General features: G+C 30.6%; 6 protein-coding genes across 6 annotated transcripts; 2 read left to right on the top strand and 4 right to left on the bottom strand.

The window, feature by feature from the left end:
- Positions 1–825: 825 nt before the first annotated feature.
- Positions 826–5526, bottom strand: PGO_080420 (regulator of nonsense transcripts; the record flags this gene model as incomplete). The annotated part of the gene is made up of 1 exon (XM_028687266.1): positions 826–5526. One exon carries the CDS (start codon positions 5524–5526, stop codon positions 826–828), a length of 4701 nt encoding a protein of 1566 aa, XP_028543067.1.
- Positions 5527–9814: 4288 nt separating this feature from the next.
- Positions 9815–11896, bottom strand: PGO_080430 (hypothetical protein; the record flags this gene model as incomplete). Its single annotated transcript, XM_028687267.1, has 1 exon — positions 9815–11896. One exon carries the CDS (start codon positions 11894–11896, stop codon positions 9815–9817), a length of 2082 nt encoding a protein of 693 aa, XP_028543068.1.
- A 1691-nt stretch (positions 11897–13587) lies between these two features.
- Positions 13588–15950, bottom strand: PGO_080440 (Plasmodium exported protein, unknown function; the record flags this gene model as incomplete). The annotated part of the gene is made up of 2 exons (XM_028687268.1): positions 13588–15241; positions 15430–15950. 2 exons carry the CDS (start codon positions 15948–15950, stop codon positions 13588–13590), a joined length of 2175 nt encoding a protein of 724 aa, XP_028543069.1.
- A 3168-nt stretch (positions 15951–19118) lies between these two features.
- Positions 19119–20015, top strand: PGO_080450 (hypothetical protein, conserved; the record flags this gene model as incomplete). The annotated part of the gene is made up of 2 exons (XM_028687269.1): positions 19119–19665; positions 19876–20015. 2 exons carry the CDS (start codon positions 19119–19121, stop codon positions 20013–20015), a joined length of 687 nt encoding a protein of 228 aa, XP_028543070.1.
- A 1317-nt stretch (positions 20016–21332) lies between these two features.
- On the top strand, positions 21333–23213 carry PGO_080460 (hypothetical protein, conserved; the record flags this gene model as incomplete). The annotated part of the gene is made up of 1 exon (XM_028687270.1): positions 21333–23213. One exon carries the CDS (start codon positions 21333–21335, stop codon positions 23211–23213), a length of 1881 nt encoding a protein of 626 aa, XP_028543071.1.
- An 857-nt stretch (positions 23214–24070) lies between these two features.
- Positions 24071–26058, bottom strand: PGO_080470 (hypothetical protein, conserved; the record flags this gene model as incomplete). Its single annotated transcript, XM_028687271.1, has 2 exons — positions 24071–24220; positions 24877–26058. 2 exons carry the CDS (start codon positions 26056–26058, stop codon positions 24071–24073), a joined length of 1332 nt encoding a protein of 443 aa, XP_028543072.1.

The raw sequence follows: 26058 nt of genomic DNA on the forward strand, positions 1-26058 counted from the left end.
CTTTTTTTTTTTTTTTTTTTATTCTATCTCTCAAATTCGTGTAACACTGTGTGCAAGTTTAACCGCTTAATCCCCTTCATTAAGAAAATATTCCTCAGGTAAGTGGGCTTAGAAAATATTTAAGTGGTACTTACTCATCATTTTGTAAAATTACATGGACACGTGGAATGGAGGATATTACATAATCTTTCTTCCTGATTTGTTGGGAGGAAAAAAAAAAAAAAAAATAAAAAAATAGCTAATTCTTCCAAAGTGAATGGGAGAAATATTCCACACAACTATCAAGAAAGTACTACTACTTTTCACCCATCTTAACGTTTATATATATAACTTCACCACATGTGATAAATACAGGGAGACCTTATAATCACCCTTTTTTTCTTTAATTCTAAAAGAGTATATATAGAAGGCCCGTAAAGTGGGTTTACTCTGGGTCCTCTTTATACCTTTATATATATATATATTTATTTTTTCTCTTCTTCCTATTCTTCCAATTCTTGTAACAACAAATGATGTTTTTTTTTTTTTTCCTCCCCCAAACAAAAGCAGTATACATATTACAAGAAGCGGCTTCTTCTCCTCATTCTTAATAACAATTTGATGTTTTGATTTTCCTTATGGATATATAAAATTCATCTTCCTCGATACTACTATCACGAGAACTTTTATTTTGTCAGACGTTTCTGTTTTCACTTTTGCCTCTTCAAAATTCCCAAGTTTTTCCCTTTTCTCACCTGCGTAACCAAACGGTTCAGACAAATCCTCCTACACATGTACAGACACCATATTAATACTCGAGTTATATAAGATCCCATATGCATTGTATTATTTGAATCCTTTACACGAGGAGAGATTTTTATGTCTATTATGTTCGTTCTTCACACTTGAATTATCATTATCACCCCTCCCATTTTTACAAAGGGAATGTGGAAACATATCTGCATTTCTCATATATGAACTAATCAAGTCTCCACTAAAATTAGCTTCCAATAAATTAGTGTTCGTATGATTCATATCCATGGTGCTTATCTGATTTGTTCCATCTCTATCATCTCCCATAACACTGTTGTTGTAGTACATAAAATTAGGACTCATAAATTTGTTCCTGTTTCCTGAGTGTGATTGAATCTCATCATACATAGATAAATTATCAGATAAGGAATTTTTATTATTCATGGAATAATCATTAATTTGAGATAAATGACTCATGTTATTTATGTATGAATTTAATACATGGTTTTTTCCTTTTTCTCCATACCTGTTATTCATGTAGCTCATGAAATCTTTATTCATCACGTCATCACTACAATAGCTAAGATTTGACATGTTCATGTCCATAAATGTTTTCTTCTTTTCCTTTTTCAATTTTCCATTATATGCGTTCCTATCTCTGCCATGTTCGCCACCTCCATCACGTCTACCACTTCTTCCACTTCTGCCATCCCCACTACTGTCTTCTCCCCACCCAATGTCATGCATGTATGACCCTGTTGGAAGAAGACCTGCAGAGAATTTATCCCTTCTGTCAAGTCGCTCATGAGGCATGAAATAACTGAAATTTATATACCTCGAAGGTTGTTTGGTAGGGGTTGGAATAAAAATATTCAACGGTTTCAAATTTGATAAGCATCCCTCAACAATTAAATCTTTTTTTTTAAACTGACTTAGTAGATTAATCCAAACAGAATTGACATTTGTAATTGTTTCATTTGAATTGTGTGATTTTTTCAAAATAACATGATGTCTAGATAATACTTTTGCATTACCACATATGATCAATCCATATTTAGCTCTAGTCAAAGCTACATTTAACCTTCTGGGATCATTTAAAAAACCAATACCTAACTTTTTATTCGATCTAACACAAGAGAGTAAAATGAAATCCTTTTCTCTTCCTTGAAATGCATCAACTGATGCTACTTCTATTTCTGCTGAATGTTGATATGAAATGTTTTTCTGAAATAAAGATGTAATATATGCTCTTTGACCTTCATAAGGTGTTATAACACCTATTTGGCTTGGTTTCAAACCACATCTAATTAAAGTCCTAACTAGCTTTTCCATATTCGATGCTTCAGCTCTGTTTAAGTAGCTAGTTCCAGATGCTGACATTTCTTCTAATCCAGTTGAATTGTAAAAGAACATTGGACATTTAGGATTGGGCCATGGAAAATCTTTCAATGGATATTCTCTTTCTTTCAATGTAATACCATTTTGTAAACAACCATCATAAAAAACATAAGATGGAAATTCACTTAACGCTGGGTGCATACGATATTGTACTTCTAATCTAAAAGGTGTAATTCCTAACATTACTAATCTTTCGAATAAACTTTTACCCAATCCTGCATTTGCAGCTTTTTTGCAAACGATTATTGGACCTAGTTGACAATGATCTCCAACTAAAACTATCTGTTTTGCACCTGTAACTAGCGGAACTAAGCTTTCGGGTTCTGTTGACTGTGTTGCTTCATCTACTAATACTTGACTAAAACGGAATCGCTTCAATCTTTTATCCATAGAACCCACACATGTAGTACATATAACATCAGCATCTAACAATATTTTGTATTCTGCAAAAAAAATTAATTTTTTTAATCTTCTTTCATCTTTTTGTGATAATTCTCCTACTTCTTCTTTCAATTCAAGTAACTTGTTTAATTCTTCCCCTACATCTGACTTTAATAATTTCATCTGATTGTGCAAGTACAAATAATCAGCAATACTTGGCACATATTCTCTACTCTTAGCACATAATCGAACCACTTTTAAACCTGTTTTATGTATCCTTACTGATAACTGATCTACTGCAACATTACTTGGAGCTGTAACTAAAACTTTTCCCATCTTACTTTTCGATAAATGGTAAACCAATGTTGCACATGTTAATGTTTTTCCTGTTCCTGGAGGACCTTGAATCAGAGACAGGGGAGAAATTAAACTTTTTTTAATTGCATCTATTTGTGAATGATTTAATGGGGCTAAATTAGGAGCAGAATAGTTAACAATTCGGAGGTTACGTTTCCCACTTATATGATTACTAAGCATGCTTTTGTAATAATTTAATGATTCTTCTGATACATCATGACCTAGTAGTTTATGATATAAATAACCACTTACAGAGTACGAATTTTTTGCAAATTCATTTAAAGCTAATTGCATTCGATCATATGCTGTACTTTTCCAAACAAATTCAACTGTATATCCATTAGTTATATTATACATCCACGGCCCATTAGATGTATTAGATGTTCTTAATTCTAATGCAATTTCTTCTGTATTCTGTATTCTTGAAATATGCCCTTCACAATTCCATACATTTCCATTTGGATAGGTATAAGATAATTTTAATTCATCTCCTGCTACTAATCTTAGTTCACTTTCTTCTTTTACATAAATAAAATGTGCATATCTTTTTTTATTTAATCCTATGTCCCACCTTACACTTACATTTGTTTGTTTCTGTCCCTCCTTTATAGATTTATCATAATCTGCTTCTAACTGAATCAATGGTGCAAATATGGATTGATAATGATATGCATCTTTATATCTTAATTCCACTTTCGCTGGTTCATCATCTAATATTTCTGCATCTAATTCGTTTATATATACATCTTTTTTGTTTTTCCATAATTCTTCCAATTTGTTTACATTATAAGATGTTGTTTTCTTCCCTCTTTTTTCAGCTTCTTCTGCTGTTGGAATGTTTACTAGCCAATCTAATAAACACCTATCTTCAATCACAGGTTGCCATTTACTTAAATCCCAGTCCTTCATCTTTATTAATTCTTTTAAGCTGTTTCCAAAACTACAACTACTGTTACTACTGCTGCCAATGCTGCTACCAATGCTGCTGCCACTACTGCTGCCACTATTGCACTCAGTCCATGCACCGCTCCTATCATTATCTTCTCCCGAGTCTACTTTGTTCTCACTTCCATACATTGAACTTCTTTTTTCATCTTTTCCTTTTTCTACATTCTTCTCACTTTTGCATCTCTTCTCCCCATAGTTGTGCATGACATCCTTCTCATCATGTTCATTGTTGCTCCACCCATTGCCTTCACTGCTTATGTATTCTTTCCTTTTCATCCCATCAATGTCTTCATTCGGTAGGTGCATATGCCCAAGCTCATTTTCATTCTCATTATCATTTTCATCGCTAACGTTAATTCCATAATGTGCATGGAATCTTTCATCAGGTGAATCTTTTTTTTTCTTCTTTTTTTTCCTTTTTTTTTTTTTTTTTTTGCTTTCTTCAAACAGAGTGCCATTTTTTCCAGTATTACGTGGTTCCATTCGGTTCTGTTCCAATTTCTTGTCAGGTCGCTCCTTACCCTTATCGCTCATGGAAATGCATCTTGCCAAACATGGGTCCCTGCAAATGATAACGACAACTCCCTCCTCAGGTGTTGGTAGAAAACCAAGTAAAAACACATTTTTGCATCCACAATTGTAGCATTCCAAAATAGTTTCCCCTAGTAAACTTTTTTTGTGCAATTTAATTTCTTTATGTTTCGATCTCACCAAATGTGTTACTATGTGACTACCACACGTGCCGTAAGATCCATTGCAGAACCATCTACTACATGTGTTACATTGAACTACACTGTCAACAGAATCCATTTCACAGTAACGACATCTATAATATTTTAATGCTCCTTTATCTGACTTGTTCATACATTTTATATCACCACTGTAGCTATACATGTCATCACAGTTACTGTTGGAGTATTCGCTATATTCTCTTGAGTATTTTTTCGAGTCATTAAATTCTTCGTCCTTTTTTTTCCTATCCATTTTGTAATCTTCCCTCGATGTGTTCCTATACTGATTCGATGTGCTCCCTCCGCCCTTGCTTCTTTCTCCCACCGAATAGCCATTGCTCTTGTTATTACTACTGTTGTTCTCACCATTGTTCTTGTTCCTGCTTCTGCTGTTGCTTCTGCTGTTGCTTCTGCTGTTGCTTCTTCTGCTGCTTCTGCTGTTGCTCCTTCTTCTCCTGCTGTTGTTATGACTTTTCTTCTTTCCTTTCTTAAATCTGCCGGAGTTCCATCCATCATAATCATTTTCATCATCCATGAAAATTCCTCCTTTCATTTCACCTTCAAAATCAATATGCTCATCAGCGTCTATAGAACCATGGGCACGATTGCACTTTTGCTCTAATGTAAAAGATGCTATATCAAATGGATATCCATCCTCCTCCGGTAGAGAATCTAATCTCTTTTCATTAGAAATGTTACAAGAACGATGTGTTGGCTTTCTACTTTTCTTATTAATTCTTTGCTTTCCTTGTGTTTTTTCCTTTTTACTTTCTCCTTTATATCTCGTACTACTGTTATCTGATGAATTAACTGTGTCATCTATGCTATTAGTGCCACTTTTTACACCCATCTCGTGAAATTCTTCTGAAATTTTCTTTTCATTTTTTTTTTTATTTTTTTTATCATTCCGGTTGCAGAAATCATAGAAATCATCGAAATCGTTCACATCCATTTGGTTATAGTCGAATGTGCTGTCCATGATTATGCAATATTTTTGCGCCCGCAGAGAATCACTTAAATGGGTGTGCACGTGGAGACTTAATTATTCACTTCGAACTCTGCTACAAACCCTGCTACTAACTCTGCTTCGAATTATTCTTCTACTCGTTCTGAATCCGTTCTCAATTCGGTCCAAATTCGATCCAAATTTGGTCAAAATTCGGGCAAAATTCGTTCGCGTGTCTGTGTGCACTACGCAACTTTTCGATTTTTGTGCTTATTGTATTTGTGTACTATTTTACACACCCGTGCAGCAGTTCACAAATGAATGGGCTTTCGGTCTCAGCGTCATACAAAAAAAAAAAAAAAAAAAAAAAAAAAAAAAACATACATGCAGGAGTGCACAGATATATACGTACATGCATACATTCATACATGCGTACATATATGCATGATTACATTCGTACATACAAGTATAGTTCCTCTTTCACAATATAGCGGGACTTATATCCCTATCAAGTAATTTATTACAAGTTTAGGAATACCTACGGTGATAAGCAAAAGTAAAAAAAAAAAAAAAATAAAAATAATAATAAAATATGCCAATCTACAGGACAGCATAAAAGCACGTGCGAAATGCATTAATTGGAAAACACTTCATGTGCTATTCATGAACGTTCAAAAGTTCAAACGTTCAAAAGTTCAAACGTTCAAACGTCCAAACGTTCAAATGTACATATGTACATGTGTACACGTATGTATACACGTAATTGTACGCGGGTTTATACTTGGAGGCTGTGGGAATTTATCCAGTTTGCACTTTATTCCTTTCGCTCTTATTTTCCTTTAAGGTGCAATAAAAAATGAGCATGGCCTTATGTGTCACATTATATTTTTTTTGATTTTTTTTTTTTTTTTTTTTTTGTTACACATAACACATTTGTGAGTTTATCGATATGGGTAAATGCTTCGTGTATTTTTTTTTTTTTTTTCCCAACTTATTTATTCTCTCACTCATACAAATACATTTTTTATGTATCATCAAAAAGTATCTCCCTTTTGTTCATTTCGGTAGAGAAATATTTTTCTTGTTGAATTTTCTGATAAATACAAAATTGTCATAACAGGCATTAGGAAGGGGTGTAGGAAACAAAATTGAGAACAACAAAGGTTGAGCAAAATTTAAAAATATATTTTTTGAACCATATAAAAATTATACGTTCAGAATATTTTTACGTTTTCATTTCACAGTTACTCAATTTGTGTGCTTAATAAAGGAGAAAAGGGGAGTGGGGGAGGGAAAACAATATATATTTTTTTTTTTTTTTTTCTTTTTACCTTTCACAAGTATTAGGGGAGAGGTATGTAAATAATGGTGATAAATCATACACCTCTTACAGGTACGTATTATTATCATACGTGTGAAAACAGAATTCGTGATGGCAATTAACCCATACACAAGTTCTGCTTAATTTAGTGGTAACGGAAAAGAAATGTTCTTAAGTTTAACACTACCTCGATTATATTAGTCATATAAGCTGATGAATTCCTATATATATATATATATCTGTTTTGCTTTGACTTCTCAATATCATCCCTTTAACCAGGCCTTATAAAGTTCAGCAAACTGATTAATCTATGAAGTTATATTTTCACATGCTTGTTAAGCTTGTGGCGTGGAAAGTATACACAAATATGCACATAAATATGTATATGCATAAATACGTATATACATATGTATACGTATGTATAATTTTTTGTAAAAAGAGAAAAAAAAAAAAAAAAAAAATCTATAAAAGCTCCATTTATCATTCGTGGTTAACTATGCGTGGAAAAAAAAAAAAAAAAAATATATTCATACTTGTACGCACTTGCATCATCTTTTTAAGGTCTCTATATATTTTTGTAATTTATTATATTTTTTAATTTATCATAAGTAAGCAGCTTAAAACGTTCAGCGTTTTTTCCTTATTTTTTTTTTATACTTTATCATGATATGATAGGAAATGTTTACCTCCTATTGCATTCTTTTTATTTTTGCAATGGTGGCAAGTTTATGTGCATACAACCTGGTTATATGTTTTCGGATCATGAGGTTTGGGTCATAAGTTTTTCCATATACCACACAAGTACATACTTACACGTACTTCTTATATATGCATGTTGTACTTTATCATAAACACTTCTTATGTGAAGTGTACGTCCCGCGTCAATTTTTTTTTTTTTTTTTTTCTTTTACTCGAGTCCATCCACCCTATGCATTCTCCAACATTACCAAATGGAAGAAGCGGTAGTATAGTGTATATTTTTTTTTTTTTTACAAAAACGTGCCTTTCCACTTTTAAAGAACGCCCCCTTTCGAGATTTAAAAAGTGCTGCTTTCATTTTGTAGAATTCTTTCTTTTTTTTGTACATTCAAGTTCATACTGTACAGACTGCATTTACAGCATATAAGAAAAAGAAGCAAAGGGGTGAGGGGAGTGGAGAAAATAAGTTCACAAATTTATTTGTATTCAGTTTTAAAACATGTACATAATAAGCAATTGGATAACAGATCCGGTTTGTATATTTACATATACATTCTGTACACCCGTTTGAAGGCATATATATATATATATATATATATATATATATATATACTTCTTTTTTCTTTTTTTTTAAAAAAACATACAATTTCGTATGAACAGACATATAATATGCCTTATTACAATTCTTCTCTTACACATTCTCATTTGTGCTAAAATAATGTGCATATTTCTCACAAATCGCTAGTCTAAAAAAAAAAAAAAAAAATTATTGTGCATAAGCATTTGTAGAATAACTGTATTATCAGCAAGGGAATACACTTAAGTTAAGTGTGTGGGTATTTGCTTAATCATACATATACTTCTCATATATCATAACTGAAAAAGTAGAAAAAATAAATGAGGCAAAAAAAGAGAACATTTTCCTTTCTTGCTTCCTTCTTCCTTACATGAAAAAATTTGCAGACATTAACGATAAGAAGACTGTGGAGGAAAAAAAACAAAAACAAAAACACAAAGCTTAAGTTCTTTCATGCGTAACTGCTTTCATGCGTAACTGCTTTCATGCGTAACTGCTTTCATGCGTAACTGCTTTCATGCGTAACTGCTTTTATGCTTATCTGCCTTCATGCTTAACTGCGTTCTTGCATAATCACACACGCAGACATGCACATGTCAGAGCAAAAATTTATGAACGTTCAGGCGGTTTTACACACATATATGCACATTCACGTGTACATATACGCATGAACGTACATGTAAAAAAAAAAAATATATATTAATCGGTAAGGCGCAGTACCACAAAACACAGGCAACAAGGAACAGCAGCAGGAAATACAACAATACGCAATTTGAAAGAAATAAGTGAAACAAAAATAAAAAAATAAAAAAAAAAGATGATGGAAACAATTAATTCGAAATAGAGAAACAAAGAGAAATCCTTAAAGAGAAGATCAAAACCGTGTAGCCATACCTTTTAGTGTCAATAACTAAATTGTATATGTTCGAAATGATAAGATGATAAAATGATATCTACAATAATTCTGATACTGTATAGTTTGTTTATATGTAACACATTCATTGGAATATTTCTCCTTTGATTGTTTTTCAAGAATTCACCACTTTGTAACTGCACATTGTGAAAAAAGTGGAAGAATTAATTTACCTTTTCTCCTTTTTCTTTTTTTTTTTTATTTATTAAGCAAAAATATGAATGATTAAGTAAAAAGAACAAGACCAAAGTATTCATCTTTCACATTGCAACCTTTGTTACTCATTAAAAAGTATATTTTTTCCCATTTTGCCCATTTTTTTTTCAAGAGCTACCTAATTTGAAAACAAACTCGCGGTTATTTAAAATATGGTAATGGTTGAGAGAACAGTGAAGAACAAAAAAAAAAATAAAAATTGTTGAAAGGTGAATATAATATTCAAAGTATAAAAAAAAAAAAAAAAAAAATGTGCACAAAAAATAAAGCGGTGTGTCTACTTCACAAGTACAACGTAGGAGTAAACGAATTGTATTTTTATGTACATGAAAAAAAAAAAAAAAAAAAAAAAAAAAAGAGTGTTCACATAAAAGCAATAATATGATTATTAAGGTAAAAAGTTATACACAAAATTACGGTTGACATAAAAAATTTTCTGCAAGCATATATCATAACATGAAATATAGATAATTCATATAATGACAATTACAAATCAAATTGCTCAGAGAACAAAAATTTTAACATAAATGGATTTGAATTTTTTTTTAGAGATGTGACAATTTTATTATATGATAATTTTTCTTACGTTATCTTATTATTTCTTCTTATTTTTATGCACCTTTACATGTGCGTCAGCAACAATCTTATTTGCTGCATGTCCTTCTTTTTGTATGTGTGCAAATAATTTATTTCTCGAATAAAAGGTCTGTTTACACATTTTGCATACCAAACTTTTTGCACTTTCTTTCATTTTACAGTTTGAATTACCATTTCCTCTTATGTCTTTATTGTCTTCTTTTTGCTCCGATATGTTTTTTATTTCGTTTTCCTTCCTGTTAATTACCTCTTTTTTCTTTTTCTTTTTTAACAATTTCTTTTTTCTCTTAAAGGATTCATAATCGTCGCTTGAGTCAGTAATGTTTACCTCCTTCTGCTGGGGATTAGCTTCATCCAACTGGTGCTTCACATCTGACACATCCTCTTCTCCTGTCCCTTCTCCGGTCTCTTCTCTCGTCGCTTCCATTTCTGCATATACGAATTTATTTCGATTCCTCCTCTTTCCTCTATACCATGATAATATATCTTCATCCAGATGTGAAGACTCGGAGCTGCTGTTTCCACTCTCTCCTGAATTAATTCCACCTACCTTTCCCCCTTTCTCCTTCTTCGAACTTTTCTTCACTTCTTTTTTGGGATCATCGTCTGTTTTGCCCATTTCCAAATTGTTTGAATCCTTCCCTTCATCCTCCATTTCATCTGACACTTCCCCGATTGAACTTTCTTTCGAATGAACACGGGGATTCCCAAGGTTTGCTCCAAAAATATCCCCCGTTGCATACCTCTTGGCATGCTTTAAAAAATTGTTCTTATGCTTTTTACTCTTTTCATGAGAATTATACTGTTTCATGCTTTTGAAATTTTTTCTGCATACTTCACATCTGTAGATGATTTCCCCATAAGAGTTATCATTTATCACCTCCTGATGGTATTCATAATAAGCTTTATCATTTTTTTTGTCAAACTGATTTTCTTTCGTTTGATTACTGCTTTTATGTTTGTACTGTTTACCATCTAAATCGTTCCCCTTTAGGATGTCTGATTGATTGTGGGTATTACTTTTCTTATTTTCCATTTTTCTTGAGCAAGAATCTGCACTTGATTGGTTTGCTTCTCCTTCTAGTTCTGCTTCTTCTCCTTCTTCTGCTTCTCCTCCTTCTTCTGCTTCTTCTGCTTCTTCTCCTTCTTGTTCTACTTCTCCCTGGTCCTGATCTGTGTGCTCACGTTTCACCTCATTTTGATAAAAAAGTAACTTCCTCCGAAGCATTTGTTCCCTTTTTTGCTTTTCTTTCTCTTGGATTTTTTTCCTTTTCTGTTCTGAAATTTCTACTACCCGGTTTAAGTACCTAGTGTCATGTCTCTTCAAATACTGAATAAGAGATCTTATATTTTCATTATATTCTTTTTTCTCTTTTAAACTTCTTTTTTCTGCAATTTTTTTTAAATTTCTTCTAACATGCCTATTTTCTTGTTCAAAAGTCTTTAAATATTCATATGAATAATCAAATTTTTTAATCGTTGAAAAATTAGACCAGTATTCATAAAATTCATCAATCTCTTTACCACACGATTTGGAATTACCAAATGATGGGGTTATAATTTTCTCTTTTCCATTTTTACCATAATGTCTATTCAATTCATCATTTTCTTCTTTTGTTATTTCTTCAAATAATTTTTTATAAACATTATAAAAACTTTTCTCATTATTATCATCAAATCCTTCATAACAATTGTTGCTGAAATATTCCCAAATATTTATTCCATCTGTGTTACTACTACTTTCGCTGTTATCTTCTCCATCTGTGCTTTCTTGGTTTGTTTTGTTTTCTTTTTTTTTTTTCTTGTTTTTTTTTTCTTCCTTTTCTTTCCCTTCAATTATTTTCACACGATTTTTATCATACCATTTCCTTCTCCTTTCATCAATTAAACATTCATATGCTTCTTGAATTTGTCGAAATATGTTAGTGCATCTCTTTTGTTCATCCTCTGATAAATGTGAATTCTTATCTGGATGATATTGCAGAATTATTTTTTTGTAACTCTTTTTTATTTCCTCAGCACTAGCTGTCTTTTCAACCTTTAATATTTCGTAATAACATTTGCATTTTTCAATATCCATACTTGCTTATTCTTGGGATCTTCATTTGGAATGTTTATAAAAAAAAAAAAAAAAAAAAAAAAAGGGGAAAAACACCGATATTCGTTTTTTTTTTTTTTTTTTTTTTATATCTGAATCTGCTTTTTCTATTTTATGAATGAAACACTACAAGAGGTATGTTCTTTTCCTTTTTAAATCTTCTTTCATATCTTATATTTAATATTCTATGGGATCTTTTCACTTCAAATCCAAATGTGGTGCTTAAGCCACGAATACTCAAACACTAGTTGAATAAATTTCGATCAAATATAAAACAAAGTATCAAAAGCGGCATGTTCACAATATGTGTATATGTAGATATAACTACACACATGTGTTTGCAATTTTTGTTGCCATGTACAAGCAAACCAAAAAAAAAAAAAAAAAAAAAAATTCTTAAAAAATGATGAGAGAAACGGGAGCAATGGTAAACGCTAAGTTTCTCTCACGTATAATATATCTCTCTTCTGATTTGGGCTCCTTTCCACCACTTGAAACTGGCATAACAAATAGAAAAGTTCCCGAACAAGCAAGTTATTTTGTTTTCCTCATACACGATACATTTCTTCTTACATTATCAAGTTATATATATATATATATATATATATACTGCAGCAAAATGGTGAAGTGTGTTCAATTCTTATGACATTAAGTAGGATATGAGATGCGTATACGCTTGATAATTTGCATCTTAACATATTTATGTTTATATTTTTTTTTTTTTTTTTTTTTTCATCTATTTTATCGTAGTGCACTTTCAAAGATATGTCGTTTTCTTCTCGTAAAGTTATTATCTAATTCAATTTTTTATTTATGCCGATGTATTTTTTTTTTTTTTTTTTTGGGGCGCGGTAGGGAGGGGGCCAATCCTCCTGGCTCCAGTGTTCAGTAACGTGTCACTTTGATGGGTCATTTCCTCAAGGACTCTCTTTCTGAATTAATAAAAATTGTTTAAGAATATACATTTGCTAGTGAACAAGTGTTCATACCTAAAAATACACATATAATTATATATGCTGCAAATTTTTTTTTTTTTTTTCAATTTCTTCCTCTTTTTGTTTTTACAGGAAACGGAAAAGTACTATTGGGTGTGTAGCTTCGTCTAAACCCTATGGGATTTCTTACACTTGAGCCATTACATATTATGTGTAAATATAAGAATAAATATGTTTATACATTTATGTAAATTCACATTAATTCATTTTGTGCACGACTCTGCCTGCGCTTATTACCCCCAGAGTCAGTCCATAATTCCCCAAATTGAATGCCAATTAAATTAAATTAAATGTGCCATACATCCTATAAGCTCATCAGCCTCTTTTTCAATTTGGTTGAGTACCCTTTTAGAAATCCCCATATTTTTTAAAATAATATCATTTGCATTATTTGCTTCGAAACGAAAACGAAAACGAAAACGAAAACAAAAAAAAAAAAAGGCGAAGAAAGTGAAAAAAAAAAAAAAAAATTTATAAACAAATAGATATTCACATAATTTTTAAAATTAAACATGTTTGCAATCGTGCTATCATATTTTCATGTGTCGAATTTCCATCTTTTAAATATTTTTCTACAATTAAAGTTGTTATATATATATATATACAGTGAGGGATGGACAAAAAGGCTCATCAAACGGCATCTTCCCATCTCACTTCTCCCTCTACCCTCTTCTCACCTCACCTCGACACAAGCAATTGCTTATTTGCTAACGCGTGGTCAATGACTGATGCATTGACAATGTCGTCCTGCACAATGGTATAGAATTTTTTTTGAAAAGCCACCAAAGAACTGTTCTTCTTGATAGACAAATCGTCAATGGACATGTTCATAAGAACCCGTATTTCTGCTAATAAGTAGCTCAAAACAGAACCCGCATAATAACAAGAAAAGTGATATGGAAAACTTGTTGAATGTATGGAATAGGTAGATGAAATTTTGTAAGGAAAATATTTTTCTATAATATCATAAAAAGGAAGAAGCAATGAGTTATCTTCACTAATATCTTTTTTATTATTTTCCAAACTGTTGGAAAAAAATAAATTATACGGATTTAAGTCATGTATCTCATAATCTATCACAGAATGTGTATAGATGTTAGCTAACCGAGATGAATCAAATTTAATCGATTTAAATATATGCTCATTTATTTTAGAATTGTCATCAACCTTATTTGATAAATTGTATAAGACACTGTAATTATTTGCTAAATGTTCATTCATATGTGAAAAAAATTCAGCATAATCTAATGGCATATTTGAAAATTGATATAAAGAATACCTTCTTGATAATAATAATAAATGATATGCATGCCCAAATTCGTGAAATATTGTTAAAATTTCAGAACTACTGAATAGCTTCTTATCAATTGGCATCGTTCCGATAAATTTATAATCCAATACTACATGTCCTTTGCATATTAAGCATGTATTTGATAAACAATTCATCGATGGAACTTTAAAATAATCCATAAGTTTTATATCCATATATGGTATTATGTACATGTAACCGAGTAATTTTACATCTCCTTCTAGTTCCTTTCGGTAATTTTCTACTCCTAATGGAATTCTTGTTAATAGAGGGGTTGTTCTTGAAGATATGGAACCCCATACCTTATCATTGTTATTTGAATCTTTTAGATTTATTCTATATATGAGACTGCCTTTTGGCCATTTTCTCAAAACTTCTTTGTCTTCAACCATTTCATATGAAAAGTTGTAAATCCTTGAGATAATTCTGATGAAATTTTTCCAAATATGTGCATGCGGGAAGAATGTGTTTACGAAATATTCGTCTGACTTGTTCATAATTTTGTTATAGTAATAACTCCAATCGTGCATGAATAGTTTACCTTTAGATAAATCTTTGCATAATTTGTTACCTCTATCTGCTTCTCTTCCCAGTTGTGCATTTCCAATGCATGCCTTTGAATAGGCCATCTTTACTATGTTTGCATTTATACGTTCATAATCTCCATCCACTTTTTCTTTTACTACATTAAAAAAATCCTTTAATTTGTTGTATTTATCCTTTTCGCTAGTAAAGTGAGACATAGAATATTGAACCCAATTTTTATATCCCAATTTTGTAGCTATGTCATACCTTTTTTTTAATATATTTATTATGTCTTTGTTTAAATTTCCTTTTTTATAAGGACTGTTCAGAAGATCCAAAACCTTTTCCCTTAATGAGGATTCATTTATTCCATTTAAAATGAATTCGTAGTTGTGTTTACTTATGGGGATTCTAAGCTTCTTCTTATCAAATGTGCATTCATGTTTTTTCTTCCAATCTTCATCTATACTTATTTCATGCCTGCCTATTGTTAAGTATCTGCAAAAGTGATAGTGAGAAGTTAGAATGGAGAAAAATTTTTTGATGAGGATAAGAAGAAAAGTTACACTCGAAATTATCTGTGAACTTAAAAAAAAAAAAAAAAAAAATTATCACATGACCCTACTACTTCCATTAACATTATGTACTTGGAAAATATTTGACATAGAAGAAAAATCGATACCAACCTTATCTTAACTCCATTTATTTTCCTCAAGTAGTTGGAACAATCCATGGATAGCTCGCCCACCAATGTGCTAACTGATTTTTCATTTTTTATGTGTATAGTGTAAGGAATAAATTTCCTATCTACAGTTTCAACTCCAATGTTGTGTATATGCTTAGCAATATTTTCCTCAATATATTCAAGGGCTCTCCTTTGGAAATATGAAATTTTTTTTAACTTTGCACATGTTATTAGAAAATAATACAAATTTAAGCAGTTTTGTACAATTATTTGGTTTTTCCTTTTCTCATTTGTTGTTTCTACTGTCCTGGTTATACTAATAAGCTTATGAATTTCTTTTGATGTGAAGAAAAAGTTTATGCATTTTTTGTCTATAGGATAGCTTATTATTTTGGAATTCTTTACATGTTCTACAATTTCTTCACGTAGTTTTCTCTCTTCCACACTACATAAAATTGGAGATATTTTTGAAAAAAAAACAAAAATCCATTTATTTATCAAAAAATTTATTCGCTTGTTCATTTTTAAGCAGCTCATTATATATTACATTATATGTTTTTCCTTTTCTCTGCCTTACTGTGTATTTTTCATTTTTTGTTTAGGGACTGGGAAAAATCAACAGCTATGCTTAATTCTTATTTTTTACTCACACAGCTCATTTCATTTTTCATTCTTATGGTTAGCATAAAAAGTGCTAAAGATTTCTTTAAAAGAACCAGCGAAATTGGAAGTCATAATTTTTTTTTTTTTTTTTTTTGCACAAAATAGCTAGCCAAGAAAAAAAAAAAACCTTAAAAATTTCAACTTTTTTTATTACATGTTAAGGCAAAAGCATGAGTATTTTTATTTTTATTTTTTTTTTTTTTTATAACCTTCACGAGATGTAGCTATGTGGAATTTCCCTGTGAATGATGTTATTTTCATGCAACTGGAGCAAATTTTGTAATACATAAAAAAAGAATGCACAGCTCCATTTGTTGTAATTTTTTAAAAGAACTAATTGAGAAAAACGTTCTTTTATCTCTTAGAACGAATTGAGAAAAATGTTCTCTTAGCTTTTAGAACTAATTGAGAAAAACGTTCTTTTATCTCTTAGAACAAAATGAGAAAAAAATGGTTTTGTCTCCGAAAAAATTAAGGGTTATGACAGGCAAGGGGGGGGGGGGGGAGTACATACCCCCCACCCCATGATCCAACCACTTTTTTGAATTTACATGTGATCAGGTGCAAATATTACATTTATTGGAAGTGTGAAAGAATGGCATTTATTTTCATAAATCTTCGTGGAGAAGTAAACACAGTTTCTCCATCGCGAAACTTAAATTATTCTGCTTTAAAAAAAAAAAAAAAACACACACACAAACATACAAACAAATAAACACACAAACATACAAACAAATAAACACACAAACATACAAACAAATAAACACACAAACATACAAACAAATAAACACACAAACATACAAACAAATAAACACACAAACACAAAAAAACACACAATTGCTCATTCTACCCGCGTATAAATATTTTTATACATCACTGTATGCATGACGATATATGTTCCCTGCAAAATGCTACACTGATGAAGTAAACAAAAACGTGAAGAGGCAAAGAAAAAAAAAAAAAAAAAAAAAAAAATTCATGAATAGAATTGAACTGAATGTTGTCTACTTGGTCTAAATGTATGTGCATTCATATACAACTACACGTATGCTTGTAATTTTTTTTTTTTTTTTTTGTTTTTTTAAAAAAAAATTCTTTCGGTATAATGAATTTGGGCATTCAATATGGTTAATTTTAATAACACATATGTAGAAGAAAAATAGTGATAAATCAAAAGGACATCTATATTGTTTTGTTCTCAGCTTGCACATGGTTGCATAAATTTTTGCTACAATTTTGTACGTTAAAAATCTAGAGATGTGTATAATTAAAATTTTTTCTTTTTTTTTTTTTTTTTTTACATATATAAAACAGTTTTTTTTTTTTTTTTTTTTTTTTTTCTTTTTTTAAACAAAACATATTTACTTTTTTTACGATAATTATCATTATGTTAATTTGTTAATTCAGAATAGAGTCTTTGAATATAGAAAAGGATAAAATGTGTATGATCATGCATGTGGATATTCGAGTTCAGCATGTGCATATATAAATACAAATATATATATAAATACATATATATATATAAATATATAAATATAATGTGCACATAGATAAGCATATACCTGTTAACATCCGTTTATGCCCATATGTGGACAACACTTCCAACTTATTTGTTTATGCAAAAACTTGCTCCGTGGATGTAACAAGGGGGGCGGGGAGAAATGTCAAAGAAAAGGGACCAAGAGCGGAAAGTGCGTCAAAAAATGAAAGGTGTATTTAGACGCGTAATATTAACAATGAAAATATTTAAAAATTATAAAAAAAAAAAAATAAAATAAAAAAGTAAAAAAAAAAAATATATTATATATAAAAATAAAATAATTTCATATCTGACCACTCTTATGATGCAGCAGGAAAAGGTTTGTCTAAAAAAAAAAAAAAAAAAAGTTAGAAGTGGTGGACATGTCGAAAGCTTGACAACCACCAGTGAGACATTCTAAACACGTTAAAAAATGATGAATGAAAATTAAAACAAAAGTATAACAACATCTTTGTTCATAACAAATGTATTATTTGAGGAGACATATTATGTGTGCATTTCTTCAAGTATTCAATTTCACATATTCTTCCTTTTTTTTTTTTTTTTTTTTTTTTTTTTTTTTTTTTTTTTTTTTTTTTTTAAATTTTTTTTTTAAAAAAAATTTTTTAATTTTTTTTTTTTTTTATTTTTTTTTTTTTTTTTTTTTTTTTTTTTTTTTTTTTTTTTTTTTTTTTTTTTTTTTTTGCTTTATCTAAATGATTTGTATAGAAAAAGATATTGAAATTATATCTTTATTAATATTTTATGAATTTTTTTTTTTTTTTTGTCTTCATGCCAACGTCTTTTATTTCAAGAATATTTCGAGTCATTCCTACACCTCCATATTATCGACAACATCCTAATTAGCAATTAATTCTAATTGATTAAAGTTTTGATGGGATGCTTTTCAGACACCTAAAGGAAATCACATAACATATATGTCTCGTTTGTCACATTTGTCACGTTTGTCACGTTTGTCACGTTTGCCACGTTTGTCTCGCTTATCCCGTTTGTATCATCGGCCATATTCATCACAGTTGTCTTACCTTCACAACTAGATTTTTTTTTTTTTGTTTTTTTAAACGGTTGGTGAAATGGGAGAAGAATAGAATTTTATCACATGTATCCAGATCATTGCATAATATTTTACAACATTTTACAGCATTTCATTTTTTTCATTACATTGTATTTTGTTGTGTTTCTCCGTTGCTGACAAACACACGAAACTACCTTTAAGGTGTTCCGTTGAGAATATCTAACAGAACAGAAGCAAGAAAACAAAAGGAGAGCTGCAAATAAAAGGACAAACCTTTTGAAGACCAATCTGAAGGACAGAACAATAGGGGTTCTTGAATATTGGACTGTTTCTTACCCATCAACAATCAAGCACTGACAAAGTGATAAAGTGACAAGGTGACAAGCTGACACACCGATACACCCCATAGGCGCACGTGTGGAGACACAAAGAAACAATTCCACGCATCCATAGGTGTCTTTTGAAAATAAACATGAACGATAACAACGAGAACCTGCTACAATTTTATGATGTTTATAAAAACGGAAGAAATAAATGGGGGATGGGATTAAATAAACTAAATTTCCATATAGATAATTACAAAACGAGCAGAACGAAATTATTTTTATATGTACTATGGAATGTCATTATATTTATATATATTCTTGAATTTTTTTTGAGTTTATTTTTTATTTTCTATGTCCCATATAGTAATATAATAAATAAAATTATCTTTTCCTTCTCAATTCTGGATTCAATTTTAGTTATTATTTTAACAAGCCAAGGAATATATGCATATTCGAATGATAACTCAACCAAATTACATAAATGTGCAAGGTATTTCCATGTCTTGAGTATATGGTGCTTTATAAAACTGATGATCTATGTTTTTCTAACAATATTATCATTTGCCTTACTGAACAGTCCAAACATAAATCATATTTTCTATTTATATGGGACCAAGGGAATTTATTTTAATTATTTCATGGAAATTATCATAACTCTCAATATTGTCAAGTCAGTTATAACCTTTTTCACAGGTACCTTATTACGTATCTGTCATTTTTTAATTTTTCCATCAATTTACATCACTCCATACTGTAGTGTATGGCTTCACACCTACCTGCTTCACTGTGATTAACTTCTAACCAGTTTATGCACTACTTATTTGCTTCTACCCTCTAACCAGCTTAGGACCAACTAAGTTACGTGTACATCCTCCCCCCTCCTTTTTTCCTGCACATGTACAGGACAAAAAATTCAGTACATCTCTAGATGCATTAGAACGTCTACAATCTTGAAAAGTAAAATTCGAAAAGATCTCGAAAAGCAATCCTTCCTATTTGAAGATCATACATACGGGACTTTCATGACAGACTTTAGGGAATAAGCAAAGGTAATTTTTTTTTTTTTTTTTTTATCAAGTTAGCCACAGTAAAAATATACGTATCAACATTTTCATATTGCATATAAGTTTAACTTTCTTTTTCTTTTTCTTTCCTTCCCAATTCACACTCTCAATTGTTTGCTTTTTCTTCTTATGCACTGTGCTTTTTTGTATATCTCTTTATTCACATTTTTGGTTTCTTCTTAATGAAGTGTAACACACAATATATGTAAACATGTGCAACTTGTTTATAAATGCCCATTCCTCTTGTTCAGTTTTGCATGTAGAATTGTTGCATCTTCTGTATATAATACCTTTTTAGGAGGCCCCAATTTTTTTTTTTTTTTTTTTTTTTTATTCTATCTTATTTGAGTTTTTTTTTGTTTTGTTTCTCCCTGGGGGTTAGCAGATATGTATCTCCCTTTGAATACATAATTTTGTGTGTATTTTCTCGTGTGCAGAAAACTTTGCAAGTGACATATCACAATTGGAGTACATTTTTCTGCTGCCTCTTATTGTTATGGTTATTCTACACATGTATGCACCTGTGGCTTGGGGGCCAAAACTTCACCTAATTTTCTTCCTCCATTTTTTCGTTCTCATATAGCTTATAAAAATAACTGCACAATTTTTTTTATTCTAATTATTTTCCTTTTTTTTTTTTTTTTTTTTTTTTTTTTTTTTCCATTTAAAAAATGCCTCTTTTGGAGGATTACCACAATTGGATATTAACTGCTTTTGGAATGGGAGCTAAATTTATTACCTTGATTAGAACAGGGAAACATTTTTTTTTTTTTTTTTTTTTTCTGGACAGGAATAACAATGGTGCATGGAGGAAAGTCCTAATTTATGCTTAAGTCCCATCGGTTGTTAAAAATTAAGAATTACAAATTGAGAATCACAAATTGAGAATCACAAATTGAGAATCACAAATTGAGAATCACAAATTGAGAATCACAAATGGAATGTGCGCGCATGGCATTTATATTTGTGCTCGTTTAGGAGAAAAACAAAACCTGGGAGAAGTCCGCAAAAAATAGAGGAGAGAAAAAAGAATCTTACAAAATTTTGTCAAATTATTAAGGTTATGAAAACGAATGTATATTGCAACCCAGGCAACAATTAACTCTATGTATGCCCACGCAGATCCTTCTCATGTGTATTTTTTGCTTTTTTACTTTTGCTCATGTTAAAAAAAAAAAAAAAAAAAAAAAAATGAAGGTGTGATGGAGAAATGGAAACATCACACACAGCCCATCCATATTGTAATCGAAACATATATAATGTAACGTGAATCATATGAATGCAGATTTCCACACAATGCCAGATTGTATGTGGATAAGTCTGCTCCTGATTGTTATTCTTTTCCAATTTGATAAATCCATTTCAGTTAAAGTTATCCCTCTTGAACCTAAATACATGAAAAAAAAACTCATGTGTAGTTATTACTCTCATGTTGGTTTGAAAAGAATCAAAATAAAATCCAAATCAAAGAACTCCACTCGTAGGAAGTTTCAACAGACTGGGAAGAATATAATCAAACATATACATTGTTGCAGCACACGCAACAAATTGATGAAAAGAAGGAATCAAAAATGGAAGAATAGCCATCAACCACCTTTGCTGGGTGTGGTGAGCCTAGCATCATCGTACTTGTCTTTAATGGTATCACGTCAGTTGCATCTAACACCATCATACTTCTATATAATGAGAATCGGTCCGAATAAAAAACGTAGGAGAAGCGTAAATGAGAATAACAATTCGAGGAAAAAATACAAAGGGAAGGAAATACAAATGATTCTAGCACCAAAAGGTTCGATGCATGAAAAAAAAACGAAAGAAATATTGGAAGATCCGCTGAATAATTACCCTTGGGAAATTAGTATTCCATTTCATGAAACGATAACAAAAGATTTAAGTCCATATTACAATTTTTTAAAATGTGAATGGGCATATATAGATCATAAAAGAGATTCGAGAAGAGCATGTGGAAAAATCGAAGGAGGAGTAGAAAATTATGATGGGAAAGGGATTAAACTAGAAAAAGGAATAGACAGACCAAGATATAATAAAATACCTTATTATGATGATCATGGAACAGAATGGAGAAATATTAATCAAGAAGAATTAATAAATTTTAATATAGATCCTGATGGAAATCAAGATCAAACATTTTTAGAAACAGAAGAAGATTTAGAATATAGACAATGGGGGAACTGGAATTACAATGCATCTAAAGAAACTACTCAGTTAAATTCAGCTTGGAGAGATCCTGTTTTGTCAAAAAGTTTAACAAATTTAATTTACCCTTGGAATCATAAAGCACATGAAAATCATATTATTCCATATGGATTTACAACTCCAGCTTTGTTCATACCAGAACCCAAAATTGAATGGGAATTGGCAGCTAGAGGATTTTTTGCTGGATATTATGAAGATCCAAATTGGCATCGAATAAAATATTATAGACAAATGAAAAAGTTAATTTTAGAATGGGAAGAAATAGGTAATAATAAATACAATTCTAATAACAATCAGATAGACAAAATTAAAATGGAACTATTTGGAATATCCAGTAAAAAGAAGTACCCTTCGAAACATATTAAGTTAATTAATGAACATGCATTGTTAAGGGCAAAAGAAATTGTACTTGATCATTTATTAAATCCAAGTGCTGATCCAGATTATATTACATATTTTCTAGATAGAAAAGAACCCATAGATTATATAGGTGGAGGAAATCATAATTGTACAGATGAAGAAATTAAAAATAAAACTGTTGTTCTTAACATGTGTGTTTATCCAGTAAAACCAAGACATGAAACATATTCCAGTAATATGTCTATCCCAGAAATGGCAGAAATGTATCATTATTATATGACTGAAATCAGAGGAGAAGGAAGATCTCATCAATCATGTGAAGATCCTGTAAATGATAAATATCAATGTTATGAATTACAAAAACAGAGAGACAAATTCCCAGCATTAGTTTCTTTATATAAACCCTTATGGACTAATAAAAAATATGGTGAAGAATTTGGAGATGCTCCTAAAAATGAACAGAAAGTCCGAATAGATCATTTATATACGTTTAATAAAAAATTAAAAATAAAAAAAAAAGTTAAATTGACTAAAGACAAAATGGATTCCTATAACTATGTCGATGATTATGAGCATGTGGATGAGCAGTATGAATTTTAAATCGCCCTGAGACTTTTTTTTTTTTTTTTTTTTTTTTTTTTTTTTTTTTTTTAACACGCTTTATCAAATCGATCATACTGATGTCTCTCATTATTAACTTGTCATTCTTCTTCAGTCTTCCACATTAACTGAAGCAAACCAAAACGTAGTACACACAATGATGGCTACCCCTGTCCCAAGTTATTGCCATATGTCAACTGCATCTGTGTTACACTTTCCCCCTCTTCTTCACTGCATCTACGCTCCCTATATGATCTTTACACAGCCCGTACACCATTTTTAACAGCTAGGAGAGAGGAGCGACCATTCACACACACATCCACACGGACAAGTGCACACACCTTATATAAGTTCCCGTTCTCCTTTTCAAAAATATGCAACAAACATGTGCATATAAATGTGTGAACTTTTTATTATTATTTTTTTAATAAATAGCTTTATTTATTGCGTTCCTAAAGGGAAGGTTATAATTTTTATACAAAAAAAAAAAAAAAAAGAATGCACATGTGAAGAAATGGAAGATTAATTAAAAGACATAGTTAGACTGAAAAATTACCTTATTTGTTTTACTTTTTTTTTTTTTTTTTTTTTTTTTTTTTTTCATTACTTAAATAATATTACAAATCTAAGAATAGAAGGTGGCGTGAAAAAAAAAAAAAAAAAAAAAAAAGACATTTCATAATATTACAATTAAATTTGTATTTTTGTTCATATGATATGAAAACATGTGTGACGTGCACTTCACACGATTTCATTATTCTATCATGTTGTTTCAAACTTATTTTGCTCTTCATCTGCATATAGTATCGTTTAAGAACACTCAGAAAAAGAAATAAAAAAAAAAAAAAATACTCTCACTAAATACCTTGAAACGCCCCGAAACTACATACATAGGAGCAAAGCTTTTCTGTTTCGATTTCCTCCTGAAATATTGGAAGACCTTTCTGAATAACGAAAATGAAGTTCCCTCTGAATTCGATTTCTTTTTCTATTGGGGCATAGAACAACTTTGAAAGGTAAAAAAAAAAAAAAAAAAATGAAATAAAATGGAATAAAGTGGAATAAAATGAAATAAAATGAAATAAAATGAAATAAAATGAAATAAAGTGGAATAATATGATCCAAGCACCGCAAAGATGACCTCGTATCCATCACACACACACAAAAAAAAAAAAAAAAAAAATCCCTGAACAGCCGCACACATGTTACATCCAAGTGAAAAGTAAAAAAAATGAAATACATAGAGTAAAACATAAATGGTCTACTAAATGAATTGCATAAGCTAGGTAAACTGCTCAAACTGCTTTATCACGTCTTAAATTCTTGAGGAGTGTAAATGAGTTTTCTTTTTATCATGTACCCTATTCGCTTACATTACAGAACAAATTTTTTTTTTTTTTTTTTTTTTCTTTTTTTAAGCAATAACAGTGGGAAAAGCACAAGAAGCAAATTTTGCACTCTGGAAAAACACACAACAAAATATGCACTTTAATTCATTAATTTTGAGTTAAAAAAAATGGTTTTCTCACTAAGAAGGAACTAATGTCCACCATCCTTCGTGATATAATATCTCAATTTGGAAAGAAGCGAAACATCTGGCTTTCTCCTCTCTCCTCTCTCTCGATATCTCTATTTATTTTATTTTTCAATTCCCTCAATTTACCTTCTTCTGTTTGGAATCAAAAAATATAACGTCCAGTTTTGGTGGTGGCTGTGCATCAAACGCTGGTAAGAAATACAAGATACCATTGAATTTTGTTTTCATTTTCATAAAATTTATTACACATTCATAGTAAGGTTTTAAATCATTAACATAAGTACTTTGCATTATTTTCGACACATCTTTAAGCAAAATTTGTTTCATATTATTATTTACAAAATAAAAATCAGGTATACTATTTGAAAAAATATAACCCAATACACCTTTCCCTTTTATTGCTGTTTTAGAATAGTGTAATTCTAATTGTCCATTATTTTCATAACTGTATATTAAATATATTCCCTCTCTAACTGGTACCGAAGTTAATTTAACCTCAGGTGGTGGCCCCACGCATGCAGATGACTCGGGTGGAGGAGGTGCTGAAGCCGCTCCAAGAAAACTAAATTTTGGTTTTTTTTTTGGAAATAATTTAGGTTTTATATTTTTAACTACTAAAAAGGAACCTCTTTTGGGCTGTTCATTTTGTTTGTTAAGGTTTAATAATTTTTTTCTTTCTTCTTCTAGCTCTGCTTCGTGTAGAAGTTTCATTCTGTCTTCTTCCTCCAGCATCCTCAATCGTTCCATTTCCATTAAATTTTGTCTTTTTTCTGCTTCTGCATATTTTGCTTCTTCTTCCTGTTGTTTTTTTTTCCAACTTTCATCTTCTAAAATTAATTCATTCAACATATCGTTATCATCATTGCTACCACAGCAGAAGCATAAGAAACACATCCCACCCCTCTCCCTTTGATTTACCTCTCTTTTCATGGGTTCTACTTTTTCTTTCATAACTACATTGTTCATATAATTTTTCCCTTTGCTCTTATTTTCCATAGTATGCTCAGATTTTCTATCTTGTCCCTTTTCATGATGCCCCTTTGCCTTCGATTGGTATGACTTCTCAGATTCACCAGATTTTTTCATTTTTTTTGTCTCTCCACTTTGTTTTGCTTTCTTATCTTTTGCATTTTGTTTTGTGTGTTCCACTCGATTCGGGATTTTCTGTTCGTTGGAGGACATCAAATTTATTTGATTCTTCTTTTGATGTGCTTCTCCTTTTTTTTCCTTTTTCTCGTCTGTCTTTCCTGCGTCCCTTTTTCCTCCATTCTTATTCACCATATTCGAATTCTTGGATTTTCTCCTCAT

This window comes from Plasmodium gonderi (assembly GCF_002157705.1).
Source record: "Plasmodium gonderi DNA, contig: Chr08, whole genome shotgun sequence".
NCBI lineage: Eukaryota > Apicomplexa > Aconoidasida > Haemosporida > Plasmodiidae > Plasmodium > Plasmodium gonderi.